The 15,627-nt window shown below is 42.3% G+C and overlaps 2 protein-coding genes and 2 non-coding genes across 5 annotated transcripts in view; 2 read left to right on the forward strand and 2 right to left on the reverse strand.

Annotated features, from left to right (window-relative positions):
* Positions 1–3,962, forward strand: part of LOC126390025 (E3 ubiquitin-protein ligase DTX4-like) — a 43,193-nt gene extending 39,231 nt beyond the window's left edge. For both annotated transcript variants that reach the window (XM_050044094.1, XM_050044093.1), the window contains exon 12: positions 85–3,962. In XM_050044094.1, coding sequence (XP_049900051.1) covers positions 85–216 — 132 coding nt within the window. In that variant the 3' untranslated portion in view covers positions 217–3,962. The remainder of the gene's footprint in view (positions 1–84) is intronic.
* A 139-nt stretch (positions 3,963–4,101) lies between these two features.
* Positions 4,102–4,189, forward strand: trnay-gua (transfer RNA tyrosine (anticodon GUA)). Its single transcript is given in 2 exon segments — positions 4,102–4,138; positions 4,154–4,189. It is a non-coding gene; the product is annotated as a tRNA-Tyr (tRNA).
* A 360-nt stretch (positions 4,190–4,549) lies between these two features.
* Positions 4,550–4,621, reverse strand: trnae-cuc (transfer RNA glutamic acid (anticodon CUC)). Its single transcript has one exon. It is a non-coding gene; the product is annotated as a tRNA-Glu (tRNA).
* A 464-nt stretch (positions 4,622–5,085) lies between these two features.
* The window catches only part of si:ch211-89o9.6 (myoneurin), a 27,034-nt gene continuing 16,492 nt past the window's right edge, over positions 5,086–15,627 (reverse strand). The window contains exons 7-8 of the mRNA XM_050045511.1: positions 10,481–10,877; positions 5,086–9,582 (exon numbers count right to left, since the gene is read on the reverse strand). Of these exons, the coding sequence (XP_049901468.1) occupies positions 8,915–9,582; positions 10,481–10,877 (1,065 nt within the window). The 3' untranslated portion in view covers positions 5,086–8,914. The remainder of the gene's footprint in view (positions 9,583–10,480; positions 10,878–15,627) is intronic.

Genomic DNA, 15,627 nt, shown 5'->3' on the forward strand with positions numbered 1-15,627 from the left:
TCACGATAATTCTGTTATCAACATATTGTCTGATATATGGACATGGGAAACAAATGAAAAAACTTTGTTTCCCCCCCCTTCAAGGTCCACCATAAGACAGAGTTTGGCTCCAACCTGACGGGCCATGGCTTCCCCGACCCCGGACATCTCGACAACGTCCTGGAAGAGCTCCGAGCTCAGGGCATCACAGAGGATGACGGACTGATGGAAAAGTGAAAGGACAAGCGAACAGGGCAGCGGAGAAGGAGGAAACATCCATGTGAGAGCAGTGAAGAGTGGAAGGGAGAATGAGGAGTAAAGGAAGAGACGGTGAAAATAACAGAAGCAGGAGTAGGAAAAGAGGAGGTCCTGGACTGAGACACACTCTCTCTGCCAGCACTTACTGGGGCGCAGGGGGACATTTTGGGTTATAGAGGACATTGATATTGATTTGCGAAGGGAACCACTCTTCAGTCAGTGCTGGTTTCTCCTGTCAATGCAAGTCTGTCCAAAGTTCATAGTTTTCAAGCAAGCACATCAGCAGAAGGGGGAGGGAGTTTGAGGAAGCTGCAGCACAGTCAGAAAAGCAACTCAGAAAGAGGTGGAGGCTGAGAAACCAGCAGAAAGAATGATGGCACTCAAGGTTTTAGCTACTACACAGCTAGGTACTAAATGTCAACAAGTGGGAATGAATAGGTACTAATATTTAGGACAAGAACAAGTTCACTTTACTGAGAGAGAGAATAACCAGGACAAGAAGGTAAAATGTTGGAGCAGTTTCATGAAAACTGGGAGAGAAAGGACAAAGAGAAAGAAGTTGGAGCGGTGGGGGAGGGGACAGGAGGAGGGAACGCAGGAACAATGTAGCAGAAAGAGACAAAGATGGTGTATGAATGTAGCGTAGGATAGGAGTAGAGTAAAATTAACTTGTACGGTACTTAACAGGTACTTTGGCTAACACTATAAACACAAGGAAACCAAGAGTGATGAAGGGAAGGACAGCCGGACTGTGTGCTCGCTTTGTTCAACACACCTGCTCGTTTGTGGTTGAAGTGCTGTTGCTCCCTCTCGTGGTGGTGCTGATGAACTACACCTCAGCCTGCAAGCTTCTGGAACACATCAGAACGTTACTATGAGTTATCCACCTGTGTTACTTCTTATCATTATCACTATAATCCTCAGTTAATGTCATTCCATACTTTACCTCCTACTTTTGACTTGATGGGTTTTATATGACCGAGGCTCTGTACGTTTATGATTGTGTGTGAAATGACAAAAGACCAAACTAAGGCCTGCTCTTCTGGGCCTATTTGGAGTCTTACTATTGAGTCACTGTGGTACACGTTAACCTTAGATACACAGGTACCAGTATTTACTTATAATTTTTATTTGTGTCCCCTTTGGTGGTTCACATGGTTTCAGTGGATGTAAACGCTGTTGTATCCTGTCAGCAGTGCGGCACCTAGGTGAGGATTTGATTATAGAGCTTAACGATGATGAGCATTTTCCTAGAACTAAGTGCTGAGGATTTACTTCAAGGCCTAAGTGTTTAGTTCTAGTTGAATGAGCTTCACTGTTAGAGCTTAAACTCAAGAGAAATGAAGCAAAAGGCTGGTGCTGGGCTCACAGCCAGAAAGCCGCTCAGACTGGGCAGAGGGTTGGAGGGTGGAGAGGACAAAGAGTGGACCTGAAGCAGAGGTCATGGCCTGGTCAAATCCATGGTAAAAAACAAACTTAATATTCAAATAAATTCTAGTTGGTCCTTCTGAAAGTTTGTTGAGGATACAGGGATTGATATCATCCCCAGTAGACGGGGAAAACACAGTTAAAAAGGCATCTATTAAAGGTCCCATATTTATGTAAATGTAAATTCACCTCACATGCGTCATCAGAGATAGTTAATGCAGACTGTTTGCTCATTTTTACTTAAGAAGTTAAATTGCAGGTCCCTAAAACCAGGACACACATTACAACTGGACTTTCTCCTGATTGGCTGGCATCACAAAAAAATAGTCCATCCAGTTTGCAATCTGAACCAGAAGGCGGTAGAGCTGCAGTGATTAATAGATTTGTTGATTGGAAAGAAATTCATCGCCAACCATTTTCACAACTTTGTGACATTTGATAGACTGAACGATTAATCAGTTAACCGTGAAAATAAACGGCAGATTAATCGATGATAAAAATTATTGTTCCAGCCCGAGAAGTCATTTTGGTGATTTACTTCATTTAAATCAGATGAGCCGCTGTGTCGGCCAGCGAGTTCTCTCTGTGAGGATGTAACGGCTCCTGTGAGAAGCTGAATTAATTCAGTAAATATTGCTGTAGCTTTTTAGCAGCTTTTTTAGGACAAAACATCACATCAAGCCTTTTTTGTACGTGCGCCAGAGGAGCAATGTGTTTTGAAAAGGCCAGATTCTAAAGGATACATAATTTGGGAACTTTAATCTATGACTTGTGATTGAGTTGGAGATCACTAGCGTCATTATTATCTCAACAACTCCCCTTATCTCTACCTCTCCTGACTGATAACACACTGCCCAGTCTCTGAGTTGGGTCTGTATGTGACCCCTTATCACAATGTTACGAGACGTGTCTGTGTGTGTGTGTGTGTGTGTGTGTGTGTGTGTGTGTCTGTGTCTGTGTGTCTGTGTGTCCGTGTGTGTGTAAAAGAAAGAATCTGTGTACTGTGTATACTACCAACATGCTCCCAGTTTAGGGTATTATTTGGATACTCCAGGGGAATCCCATCATCCTTTAACTCTAGTGATGACAGATGGTGGAAGGCACTCCCTTTCTTCTTTACATTATTTTAATATGAAGTTTAGTTACTCCTTTGCTTTTTAATAGCATTTCTTTTGACACTATCATAGAGTGAACTGCCTTTTTATTTTGTATGTTTATGTTGTATTAATTATGCTCCTTTTCATTGTTACTGTTGGTTTACAAAGACAGTATTGTTGAATACTCTGTCTTTTTGTTTTCATTGTATACAGACGTTAAGCTGATTTGCAACATCTTTTCTTTGGAAAAGAGATTTGATGGTAGACTTTTATTTGAGTGTAAAATGTAATGAATTTTAATGGCAAAACCCTTGTACACTTGCTCTTCTGTGAGGTCAAGAGTTATTTTATTTTCTACATATCATCTGTCCTGCCTCTGTTCTGCACTGAGCCTTTATCTGCCTACCAGACTCCTCGATGACCCTGGAAGGTTTTGTAGCAGATTTGTGGATGGAGATTTTGGTCTTATGTCCAGCCCTCTTTTAGCAGCAGAATGGTACGAGTGCAGGTGGCATGATGAAAATGATTATTTTAAACATTGTAAAATGTAATAAAATCACATTTCCTCTGGTGTTGTTGCAGATTTCTTGCTCTGTTGGCCCAAACACTGCACAATGACTTGGGAAAACCTTGATTTTGTATGATCAGTAAGTCACTTGATTGTTAATTTTACCTTGTCTTTCTCCTTATTTTTTTTAAAATTCCAAACAGTGAATAAGAAATTGAAATAAATATTTCTTAACATACTGAACTGGATGAGCGGAGTCTGATTTGTACCTGATCTGGTTATTCCAGGGTTAAAAAGTGTTGTGTTAAACCTTGAACCTCAAGTGTTTTGGGAAAAGCATAATTGTTGATATGGAGGTTTTGATGTGTGTTGTGCAGTGTCTGAAGCCATGTGAGCAATGTAGCAAACAGCTATGGCTAGTAACTCACCATTTTAGTTTTGTCCCTGCTTTAAATGTGGATTTCTTTCCCATCACCGGGTCTCATCCCCACTGAAGGCACAGCTCCTCCACATGTCAGTGGATGAGGGCCTTCTGTGACTTTGTCTCATTGTTTATGAGGGGTGGGGTGGGAAAAAGGTGACACAGGTGCTGGTATGGAGAGATATCATAAACAGCAAAGTGTATATATTGCAAAATAATTGCTGAAGTATGGATGATTAATACAAGAACAAAAAATAAAGAATGAATGAAACTTCAGCGTGTTCTGTTTCCTAGTAGCTGTCTGCTGTGAATATGGACAGAGTTTTATGAGGTGAAACCCCTGGAATAAAGTTCTGAAGACTATGAGTTCCATTTTTATCTCTTGTATAGCCGCGCTTAGTGCGCATCTCCCTTCGATAGCTCAGTTGGTAGAGCGGAGGACTGTAGGTGATTGACACAGTGATCCTTAGGTCGCTGGTTCGAATCCGGCTCGAAGGAGGTCTTTTTTGACGTTAACGTCGAGACTACATACTCAATTTAAAAGATTAATTATAAAGAGTCGCTGAATTAGTTACATTAGTTATACCGCCCCTCTAAAGCTTTTTAAAAGCTTCTCGGATCAGTAATATGTTTATCACAATAGCAATAAGAAATATGCTCTGCATTACAGAACATTTGTCAGTCCCTGCTTTCAGTCGGCAGATTACATGTGCCTAGCTGTAACTGACGTCAGCTCATATAGGGTGAGTGTCTTCATAAAATCTGCATTTTACCCTCAAATTCTTGACTTGTTATGAATGACGTATGGGTTTGAGATCGCGTGCTACAACAAGGGCTCGAAGAGCCCCAGAAAAGTAGTTCCCTGACCGGGAATCGAACCCGGGCCGCGGCGGTGAGAGCGCCGAATCCTAACCACTAGACCACCAGGGAAACCTGTTTATATAGGGAAACACAGAGATTATATTCTTAGTGTTGTTGTGAGCAAGACGTTTGTTTGGGTGTAGTAGGCAGAGGCTGCAGCTCTGTGGGTGCTTGATGTGACCACATTTTTAATTTGATATGGGCTGCTATGAATAATGTGCCCAAGGAAGCGCTGCCTTAGAGATGGAGCGTTCAAAAAGCTCACTGGGACAAATTTAAACACAGGAGGAAAAAAGGGAGTTGAAAAAGAAGAGGATGAGGAGGAGAAGAAGGAAAAAGACAAAGAGGAAAGAAAAGGGGGAAGAAAGGGCAGAGGAAGGGGGAAAAGAGGAAGAGAAAAAAGAAGAGGAGGTAGAAGAGAAAAAAGGGACAGGAGGAGGAGGAGGAAGAATAGTAAGAGAAAGAAGAAGAGGAGGGTGTGTAGGAAGAGGAAGAGGAGGAGGAAGAAGAAGATGAGGAGGAGGAGGAGGAGGTGGAAAAAAACAAGAGGCAGAAGAGGAAGAGAAGGTAAAAGAGGAAGAGAAAAAGAGGTAGAGGAGGAGGAGGAGGAAGAAGAAAAGTAAGAGAAAGCAGAAGAGGACAAAGCGAGGGAGGAGGAAGAAGAGGTGGAAGAAGGAGAAGAAGAGGAGGAGGAGGAGGTGGAAAAAAGAGCAAGAGGCAGAAGAGGAAGAAGAGGAGGAAAAAAGAGGAAGAGAGAAAAGAGGTGGAGGAGGAAGAAGAAAAGTAATAGGAAGCAGAAGAGGACAAAGAGAGGGAGGAGGAAGAAGAGGAGGAAGAAAGGGAAAGAGAGGAGGAAGAGAAGAAGGAAGAAGGTGAACAGGTTTTCAGAAACTGAGCTAGTTTCATGTAACATATTTAAACAATTGGGAAAGAATATAACAGTAAACAATATATTTTATTATACTTTTTTAGATATTTTTAAAATGCAAAAACTTATTGTACACAATAATGTTTTTCAGTTGACGCCCTGAACACCATTTTCCATTTTCAGATGTAGTGCAGTGATGACTGACGTATACTGACAGGGTTGAGCGCTGTGTGTGAGTCTGGAATGATAAGGCTGGAATCCTGGGAACGTATTGATCGCCAGCCAATGTTCAACACACAGATCACGTCACTTTGTTTATTTTATTGCTGTTAGCATTACTGATAGAAGACATCTCAACAGTGTACGCAACTCAGCTCAACTAAAAAGGGTGAGGACTGAAATAATGTCATTGTGCCTCACAAAACGATAATTGCACATATTAACAAAACATATTTGATGTGTTCACAGTACAAATTAATTGGTTCCCAAACCTGGGCATCGACAAAGGCTCGCAATGGTGGGACGTACAAGGACAGCCAAAAACGAGGACAAACGTTGAAGTAGCGCCTTGATGGCATCACTGTCAGATTTATTTTGACCATATCATGTAACTACAGTTAACAACTGCGTAATAACTCTCACACCTGTAGAGATATTAATGCTGGTGTCTCTTGAAAGTAAGACCACAAAAACCCTAAAAGCTACTTCCTGGTATCTTTTGTCTGGAACTAGAGGGGCAGGAATGTGTCAGGCTGGAAGAGGACTGGAACAACCAGGCTGGTCTCATTTGTTTACAGTGATTAAACCAAATTAATACAGAAAACACACTTATTTTCAGGATCATTTCAAGAATCACATGGACAAAGTTTTGCCTTGGGCTGGCGCCATTAAAACCCTTTATCCTCACAGTATAAAATCATGTATGTAAAATTAAAATATGTATTTGATCTTTGCATTTAAATGTGCTGAACAGTTGTATCCCCTTTTATTAAAATGTGCAGTAAGATTGTATTCAATTAAACATTTTATTAAACTAACATTGTCTGTTTCCAGTGGGGAGGTTAACTGGCGGTGGCACAACATTTTTGGGAACAAGTAAAAGGAAGACCAGACATTACTACCATCAATTTCCCAAAGCACATCATAGACTGCTGGATCTTTTAAATGTGCTCTCTCTCACATCCAGGCAGCCCTCAGTCTCACCTTATTTCTGTAGAGCATGAAAATCAACTTGCAGACACTTGAAAAATCAAATGAATCACAGTGAACATCATGTCTGATTGTTGTTGTACAGGTCAGCTGTTGTGTGGTACTGCAGTGCTGAGCCTCATCTCCATCTGCACCTTTAACTGCATTAAAGGTCCAGTGTGTAGGATTTAGGGGGATATACTGGGAGAAATGTTAACAGTATGTAGTTTCTTTAGTGTATAAACACCTGAAATAAAAATCACTGGGTCTCATTCATGAAATGTTAGTAAATCTGTAAGTAGGTTTGCACATAAAAAACCTTGGTTCTAAAAAGTAACACTAAATTCACGAACGCCATGGAAAACTTGTATGTGTATGTTCATGAATACCAATCAATCGTAAACTGACAGCATGCTCCCTCTAGTCAGCAAATAGCATACATCCCAGCCCATAAATAGTGACCACCATATATGGAGGTGATGATTACTATAGATAGGTGCATCCTGTTGACCTGCGAACATGGAGCCAACAAAGAAAGAGAGAGAGGAAGAAAAACTTTTCTGACAAGTGAAGTTATTTTGGGTAAAGTGGGGTTGAGAGACACATTTTATTTTTTTCTGTTAGTAGTAGTATGACAGGGATAGGTAGATCAAAGGCCTGGAAGGAGGTAACAGATGTCCTCTGTTGTAAGAACCATCCAAAAATTTAAAAGAAAACGGTTCGATATGAAACATAATGCAAAAAAACGCATTATTACACGCACACACAAAAAAATCCAACAGCTGCAGGAGGCTCTTCCCAGTCACAGCTGCAGATGAGTGCATTGCTTGCATCATCAGAGAGACATCTCTGTCAGGGGAGAGAGCGACATGCCTCCACTGTAGCAGTCAACACCAGACTCTAGTGTTAAATTAACAGTTCTCTCTCCTAAATGCCAAAATACATGTAAATGTTCTTCTGCGAACAGTTTACACACAAATTCATTCTGCCCAAGTTTCATGAATGAGACCCAATGTGTTTTTGTCATCATAGAATATGCTGTTTATATCTACACAGGGAGCAGGTCTACGTTTATGGAGATCACCATGTTGCCCCACCATGTTTCTACAGTGGCCCAGAAGACACAAACCAGTGTCTCTAGATAGGGCCATTTGTGTTATCTCGTTTTCGCGTCACCTACCATAGTTAGAAGCCCATCTGCAATGAGCAGTGTCAGAAAAACACTAATTCATTATGTGAAACTGATTTATTTAGTGTTTTTACCTGTTTAAATCACCAGGTCTGTTTGTTTTGGAGAGGAGGAGACCTCTGTGGATAATTCAGCTCCCAGTAAAAAACTCCTGAACAATGAACAGTGAAGGAATTCTAACCAAAAGAAGTTGCAGCTGGTTGCGGTCTGCATTCCTCACCAGCCCTTTATAAACAGAGATCACACTTCAGGGCAGCTACCAAATCCCCTCTTTATGCCACCTTTGCATTTTTACACAGAACCAACAATGTCAGCATCGTGCTGCTCCAGAGCGATTTTACACGGCATGCTGACATCGCGAAAGCAAAGGAGGCGTGATGGGCGTGACATGTAACACAACAGCCTCAGCCTCTGGCCTAGTATGACAAAAACAATAATTTACCATCCCTGTTATATAGCAGCTGATCTCATCCTCTGCTGGGAGGGTAAGGACCTCCTGGACTTCATTGTTTTCCAAATTTGCGGACCTTTCCAGCCGCTGTTTTTCTTCTTTGAGTTAGCTGCTAACTGCTTTTAGCTGCTTTTTAAATATCCCAGCAGTGCGTCGTACACATAACATGTCCTCATAACTTCACACCTGTCCCGTACATGGTCTATAACTGCAGTAAATAACAGCATGAAATTCTGGCCTTGAACAGGCAGTGTTAAAGGAGCTGCCGCTACACTCCACTAAATCCCACTAAATCCTACACACCTGACCTTTAAATGAAAGCAGTGACTGCCTGGAACAATACATTCAAAACTTCAAAAAAAGAACTTCACTTTAGTAATCGTCCAGTAGAAATGTAAAGGACACATGATTTGTAACTAATGAAAAACACTGGTTTGGTCTTTTAACTGAGAGCTAATGGTCGTACAGTGTTTCATCATATATCAAAGATACAAAACATGTGGAAAGTATAAAAGACAGAATTAGTAAATATAGTAACTGTTCCACACTTCGTATTGTTGTTGTATCCCTATTTAAGAATGAAGAAATGGCAACGATGTGCCTCTGTGTGTGTGAATGAAACACTACTATCATTAACAGTCCTGTCCCCCACCGTCTCGTCTGTCATCAGCCCAGTCCCAGCCCTCCTCTGGCTTGCGGTCCGCAGCCTGTGGCAGATTGCTGGTGCGTCCTCAGGTTGCAGATCCAAGCGAACCTCTTCCCACACTGGTCACAGCTGAAGGGTTTCTCCCCGGTGTGAACTCTCTGGTGCTTCTTAAGGTTCCCGGCCTCTGAGAAGCGTTTTCCACAGGTGTCGCAGCGGAAAGGTTTCTCCCCCGTGTGGACTCTTTCATGGGACTCCAGATTGGACAGGCCGGAGAAAGCCTTGCCACAGGTTCTGCAGATGTAGCTCTTTTTGCGGCGCTCGCTGGGTATGATGCTTGCAGCTTGGCTTTCATTGTGACGAGCCTGAAGGCTGGCTCGATGCTGTGCGGCAAGTGCAACGCTGCAAAACGCTGCTGTGGATCCCCTGACAGAGGGAGTCACTGTGGAGCTCATAGTCCTGCTGGTTGAGCTGATACTAGAGAGAGTTGTTTTATCACCACTGTGAGTGTTACTGACAGCAGCTGTGGTAGAGGACAGTGTGGAGGTCTGTACGGAGGGAATGCTGTGGTGCTGCTGCAGCAGCTGAGCCTGTGCGTTTCTTATCATGACTGGTTTTCTGCTCCATGGAGGCTGAGAAAATGGAGCCTGCATCCTCAGAGGCATAGACCCAGATGGTTCCGCTGACAGGGCTAGGAGTAGAAAACAACAGAGCATCAGCACACCGTCTTTACCTCATTTGGAGCCAGAGTTTACGTGGCAGCGATAGTGGCAGTATTGAGCTCGCCGACCTACATTCACAAGGCGCACCATTGATTGTGTGCACTTGATTGGCAAAAGGTCCCCCAATCCCAAATGGATCCCTTACAGACTTGTTGACTCAAGCCCTAAGCCCTTACAGACCTGGGACCAATTCCTTTTCTCCCCCTTAGCCCTTGTCTTGGCCCTTCCCCTTGGTTTTGCGCGTTCACGTGAGGGGAAGTGGTGTCCGAATTCTCCATCAGGTTAGCTCTTTACCTGACGGAGAATTAGGACACCACTTCCTAAGGGATCCATTTGGGATTGGGGTCAATCATGACATCACAACCCCTTTTTATAGAATCATATTACTAATTAAAACCAAGTTTATCAGAAAAATTAATACTTAAATAAAAAACAGTGCTTTAAGTACTTCCTAAAATGACAGATACCATCTTGGGGAAAAATTGACATGTAGTTTGATTTTTTTAGGTTGGCCCGTACAAGGTCTTAAGGTGGGAAATTGACAGTACAGGATTTCCCTGATTATCAATCCCTGCTCCCATTTACACAGGACCCCATGCAGGAAATGTTCCTGAACCTTTCAGGGATAGACTGCATGTGTGAACGGAGTTCCAGTGAGGATGTGATCTGAGGAAGCATCAAATTTTAAGTAATTAGAAATGTTTCCGTTTCTCACCCTTTAAAATTCCCCAATTATATGATCCTTATTCATGCTTGTTGTTGTTGTTCTAACAGTTTGCAGCACCTGACATTTCTGCACAACAAACCAAGAACCACAAAAACAGCAACACAGTAAGCCTCTACAAAGGAAAGGAAACGATGTCTTACCTTGTGACACAGATGGCTGGATCTGAATGGAGGAGCAACTCTGCCCTCCACTCATCCTCGTGGAGCCTTGTGGTGCCTGAAGCACAGGTTGAGGTTGTGCTTCAGTTTCTACAATAATAACTCCATCCTGGTCACACTCTGCTGAGTCGTCAGTGGTGAAAGGACATGAAGGGCCACCGCGGGCTGATATAGACTCATTATCAGGGGCCCAGCGGTTGAAGAACGTCTCCAGTTCAAACAGAGAGTATTCAGAGTTGAGAGGGTTGTTGGTACTGGATCTCTGCTGTTGTTGTGTTTTGGGGTTGGCTGGTGTGTTGGTGTCTGGTACTCTCAGCTGGACTGCCACTACACTGCTGGGGTCTAGGGATATCACAGGCGTCGACTGGGGTGCTGCAGACTGGAGGGGAGGAGGGGCGGGGAGCGTGAGCAGGAGAGAGGTGCATTAAGACCAGATGTTAACTTTAATCTAATCAGGGTACAGCACTGCATCTAAACAAACAGGTGGACATTTTGGGAATCATGTTTTTTCACTTTCTTTCAGATATTTAGATGCAAAAAACAGATAATCTGTCACTGTCTGAAGAAAGAAAAACGAGGCAAGCGCACACACCCCCTTCTACATCCGTGAAGCTGAGGTGGAGCAGGTGAACAGTTTTAGGTTCCTGGGAATCAGCATCACAGAGAACCTGTCATGGTCATTGTAAATCTCCATCCTGGTAGAAAGCTCAGAAACAGCTGTATTTCTTATGGATACTTGAGAAGGCAAAAATGTACACGTGGGTCAGCAGCGGGTGAGAACAAAAATCTATTTTTAATTTTTCAGAACAAAACAAATAAAAAATATGTGCAGTAAGTAACTGTGTAATATTCTGGCATCTAGATCACTATTATCAAGCTGCCATTCCTTTTATTTTGAAAGTCAATCACACAAGTCGAATCCTTGACTCCATCGTCACCAACGTGGAGGATTCCAGAGATAAAACTTTGCAGCCCCAGGATGAGCTATCAGCCTACATCGAGGTTTTATGGTACTGGAAGGAGCGTGCTAAAATGTTTTCTAAGCTGGCAGTGATTGCGCAGAATGTGAAGAATGAAGAACCCAGCTTAATGTGATAAAAGTAGCCTGTGTGCTACAGTCACTCACATTACATCACATAATCATAATCATAATCATCAGTGCAGGTTGGGATGCAGGACTTAATAATGGGTGTGGACAGGTGCAGCTTTGACTTAGACATAATGACAGGTAACTGGTCAGTTCTGGTACTGAGCTTTACGGGTATGGGTGGGTGTGGCTTTTCAAAAATGAGCCCATGCAGGACTCTGTAGAGAGGTATCTCTCTGCTCTCAAACATACTAAATAAGTGACATAGAAGTTTTTGTCAGGCTGGTTTTCCCTTCTGCACTACCCTCATTCCCACTAAACCAAAGTCTCCCTAGGTATACACTATATGTATATAAGGCTTATATCAGTAACTGTATACATTGTTTTATTTTATTTCATTTTATTCAATTTGAATACTAGTCTAAATGTTCTGAGTGTGCATGGTGTGAAAGGGTTCGGAGGTGCCGACAGGTGTATATTTTCCCTTTGAACAGAATTAGGCTCACTGAACATCTCACCCTGACAGAAAGACAGTAAGTGTATTTTTTTCAAAATGTTGAAGTATTCCCATATGCTGTAATACTTTGACAGTGGGATGGGATTTATGAGGTGGGAACCTAGTGATACCTACATCTATTGGTCTACAGGTCCATAGGCGGCCATTTTGAACTTGACTGAATTCAGTGTACGTCTGCATATGGTCTAACAAAGGCTGTTACAGCCCTGTGCTGTGTCTCAAATCGCGTACTTCTACGTTAGTACATTTCCATGTAGTATACTATGTGCACTATGTACTCATTGGCTTAGTGCGCGAATTTCGATAGGGTAGTGTTTGCTCAAACCAAACACGGCTGTTGTGCACTTATCGGAAATGACGACCGTAAATTAGCTAGTTAGCAAACTAGCATTAGCATTCATGTTACTGTTTGCAGGAGCAAATCATTACAGACTGCTAAATTAAATTAACCCAATAAACATACTGCTGGCTTATACCCAACAACAGTATATGGTGCTTAGTGCAAAAACACATGTATAACGACAATGCAGTGACGTTCACGGTCGCACAGTCCTCGGCCGCCATTTCCTCAAAAGTGGTCCCTCCCCTTCGACTACGTAGCCAAGATGGCGACCATTGAGGGCGAGAAGTGTCCATAGTTCCACACTCAACTTCTTGACCGTTTTGAGTGCACCATCCGGGTACTCATAGTGCACTGCATTTTTCCATACTTCTCAGTGTGAGTGCACTTATGCACTCAAAATATTAAGTGTAAGTACAGAAGTATGCAATTTGAGACACAGCACTAGTTTATGACACCGTTTGTTCTTAAAGAGACAGTTCACCCCATAATAAAAAATACATATCCCTCCTCCTACTTGTAGTGCTATTTATCAGGCTTGATTGTTCTGGTGCGAGTTGCAGAGTGCTGGAGATATCGGCAGTAGAGATGTTTCCAAACCACACCGACCGACCATGTCACTGAGCAGAAGGAAGCGTGCATCTACTGCTAGCTCACCTAGCACCACTGAGCTAGCTAATGTTACAGTTCAGCTGAGGAGGATACCATTAATGTTTACATATCGCACTGTCACAAGCATGAGCCTCTCATCCATGAGTAGATGCACACTTCCTTCTGCGCAGTGATATGGTTTACTGGTTTAGTTGAAAGAAAATAGTTCCTACGTGACACTGCTCACAACAAGGTCTGTGGATTAAACTGAGTAACCGGATCATGATTTCTGGAAAAAGACACTGCTGTTGAGTTTTTCAAATGTAATATTTTGGCGCTTTGAGCACCACAAACTGCCATCTAGTTCCATTATAATGGAAAGAAGGCAGACATTTCTACAGCCTTTTTTTGAGCACTACAGGTAAAAGGAAAAACATGTCATTTTGATTTTGGGGTGAACTGTCCCTTTTTAAATGTTCTGGACATCTTTATCACTGAATGACTAACATTTAATCTGCACAAACAGACATCACCTATTAAAGTCTTTAACAACCCTAGACACAATTTGAAAATATATCTTATAAATCTAGTGGGTGGTACATTACAGCCCACAATACTGGCTAAAGGTTTGCCCTGGGGGAGGCAGTGTAGCTTGTGGAGGGGTAGTCCTGAGAAAAGCATGTGTGTGCTTCAGAAATTTGGAGCAATCTAACTCTACATGGAGGCATATAGACCTTCAGGGTATCAGTAAATATAGATTATTGTGAATTAGAACAATGTACTGTATGAGTTATATATTTCATGAGAATATTGTGTCACAATTTTGTAATGTATGATTTATAATGAAAACACAAATTTGCATGTTGAGTTTTTATAAAGTTTTAATGATTTACATTGCAAACTGTGGACACTGAGCAGGATTTTACAAAATTGTGACACAATAGAAAAAGCTAGGGTTACATTTACATTACATGTTTATGCTACAATGTCTTGTATTTTTACATAATAATCACACTTTAAAATGACACATTCCTCAAGAGGAGGATTATTCTTTTAGATTTAAAAAAGAAAAAAATATATATATTGGCGTTTCTCTATTATGAGGACAAACAAAATGCATTTCCACGGTAAGAACATGATATTCACATATACTTCTGGCTGAACATTTCTCTGAACAGTGTTCAAACTCACCACTCTGTCCTGTACTGACAGATATAACTCATTATCTTAGTGACTGGGTTGTTGTTGGTGTTTGGCTTGTTTTGTAGGTTTGTATCTATGACAACCATCAAGTAACTCAAATACAGCCATGGCCCTTAACCCTTAAATTACACTGAACAAGTGTTAGTGAGCACCTCTCATTTTCCAAGATAATCCATCCACCTGACAGGTGTGGCATATTAAGATCCTGATTAAACAGCATCATTACTACACAAGTGTGCCTTGGGATGGTCACAATAAAAGGATACTCTAAAATGTGCAGTTTGATCACTCAATACAATGCCACAGACGTCGCAAGTTTTGAGGGAGCGTGTCATTGGCATGCTGACCACAGGAATGTCTTCCAGAGCTGTTGCCTGCGAAGTGAATGTTCATTTCACCATCATAAGACATCTTCAATGCTGTTTCCCTGAATTTGGCAGTACATCCAACCAGCCTCAAAACCACAGACCACCGCGCTAAGGCTAAGGAGGCAGAGTGGGTCATCCACTAATTGGAAGATCGGTGGTTTGATCGTCGGCTTCTCCAGTCCGCGTGTCAAAGCATCCTTGGCCAAACTGCTCCCAGTGGCTGTTCCATTGGTATTTGAGTGTGTGTAAGTGGAGTAGCAGGTGGCACCTTATACGGTAGCCATGGCCACCAGCGTAAAAGCGCTTTGAGTGGTTGGAAGACTAGGAAGTCAGTATACAAGTGCAGGTCCATCCACAACTACATGTAGCCACAGCAGTTCAGGACTTCCACATCCAGCGTCTTCACCTGCAAGATCGTCTGAGACCAGCTACCTTAACAGCTGAGAGCAACAATTGGTTGGCACAAACCATAAGAAACCGTCTCAGGGAAGCTCATCTGCATGCTCATCTTCCTCACCAGGGTCTTGATCTGACAGCAGTTGGTTATTGTAACCCACTTGTGCAGTTGTGAGGTTGGTTGGATGTACTGCCAATTAGTTGAAAACGACACTAGAAATGTCTAATGGTAGTGAGATGAGCAATCAGGTCACAGGCAACACCTCTGGTGAACATACCTGCAGTCAGCATGTCAATGGCACGCTCCCTTAAAACTCAGACTGCACATTTTAAAGTGGTCTCTTATTGTGACCATCCAAAGGCAAACCTGTGCATTTTGCTATGCCACACCTGCGAGGTGGATGGGTTATCTTGGAAAAGGAGAAGGGCTCACTAACACTGATTTTTACAAATTTGTGACCAAAATTTGACAGACATATACAGTGGTGTGAAAAAGTGTTTGCCCCCTTCCTGATTTCTTACTTTTTTGCATGTTTTCCACACTTAAATCTATCAGTCTGGAAAAGGTTATAAAGCCATTTCTAAAGCTTTGGGACTCCAGCGAACCACAGTGAGAGCCATTATCCA

The sequence above is a fragment of the Epinephelus moara genome, chromosome 5 (assembly GCF_006386435.1).
Source record: "Epinephelus moara isolate mb chromosome 5, YSFRI_EMoa_1.0, whole genome shotgun sequence".
NCBI lineage: Eukaryota > Metazoa > Chordata > Actinopteri > Perciformes > Serranidae > Epinephelus > Epinephelus moara.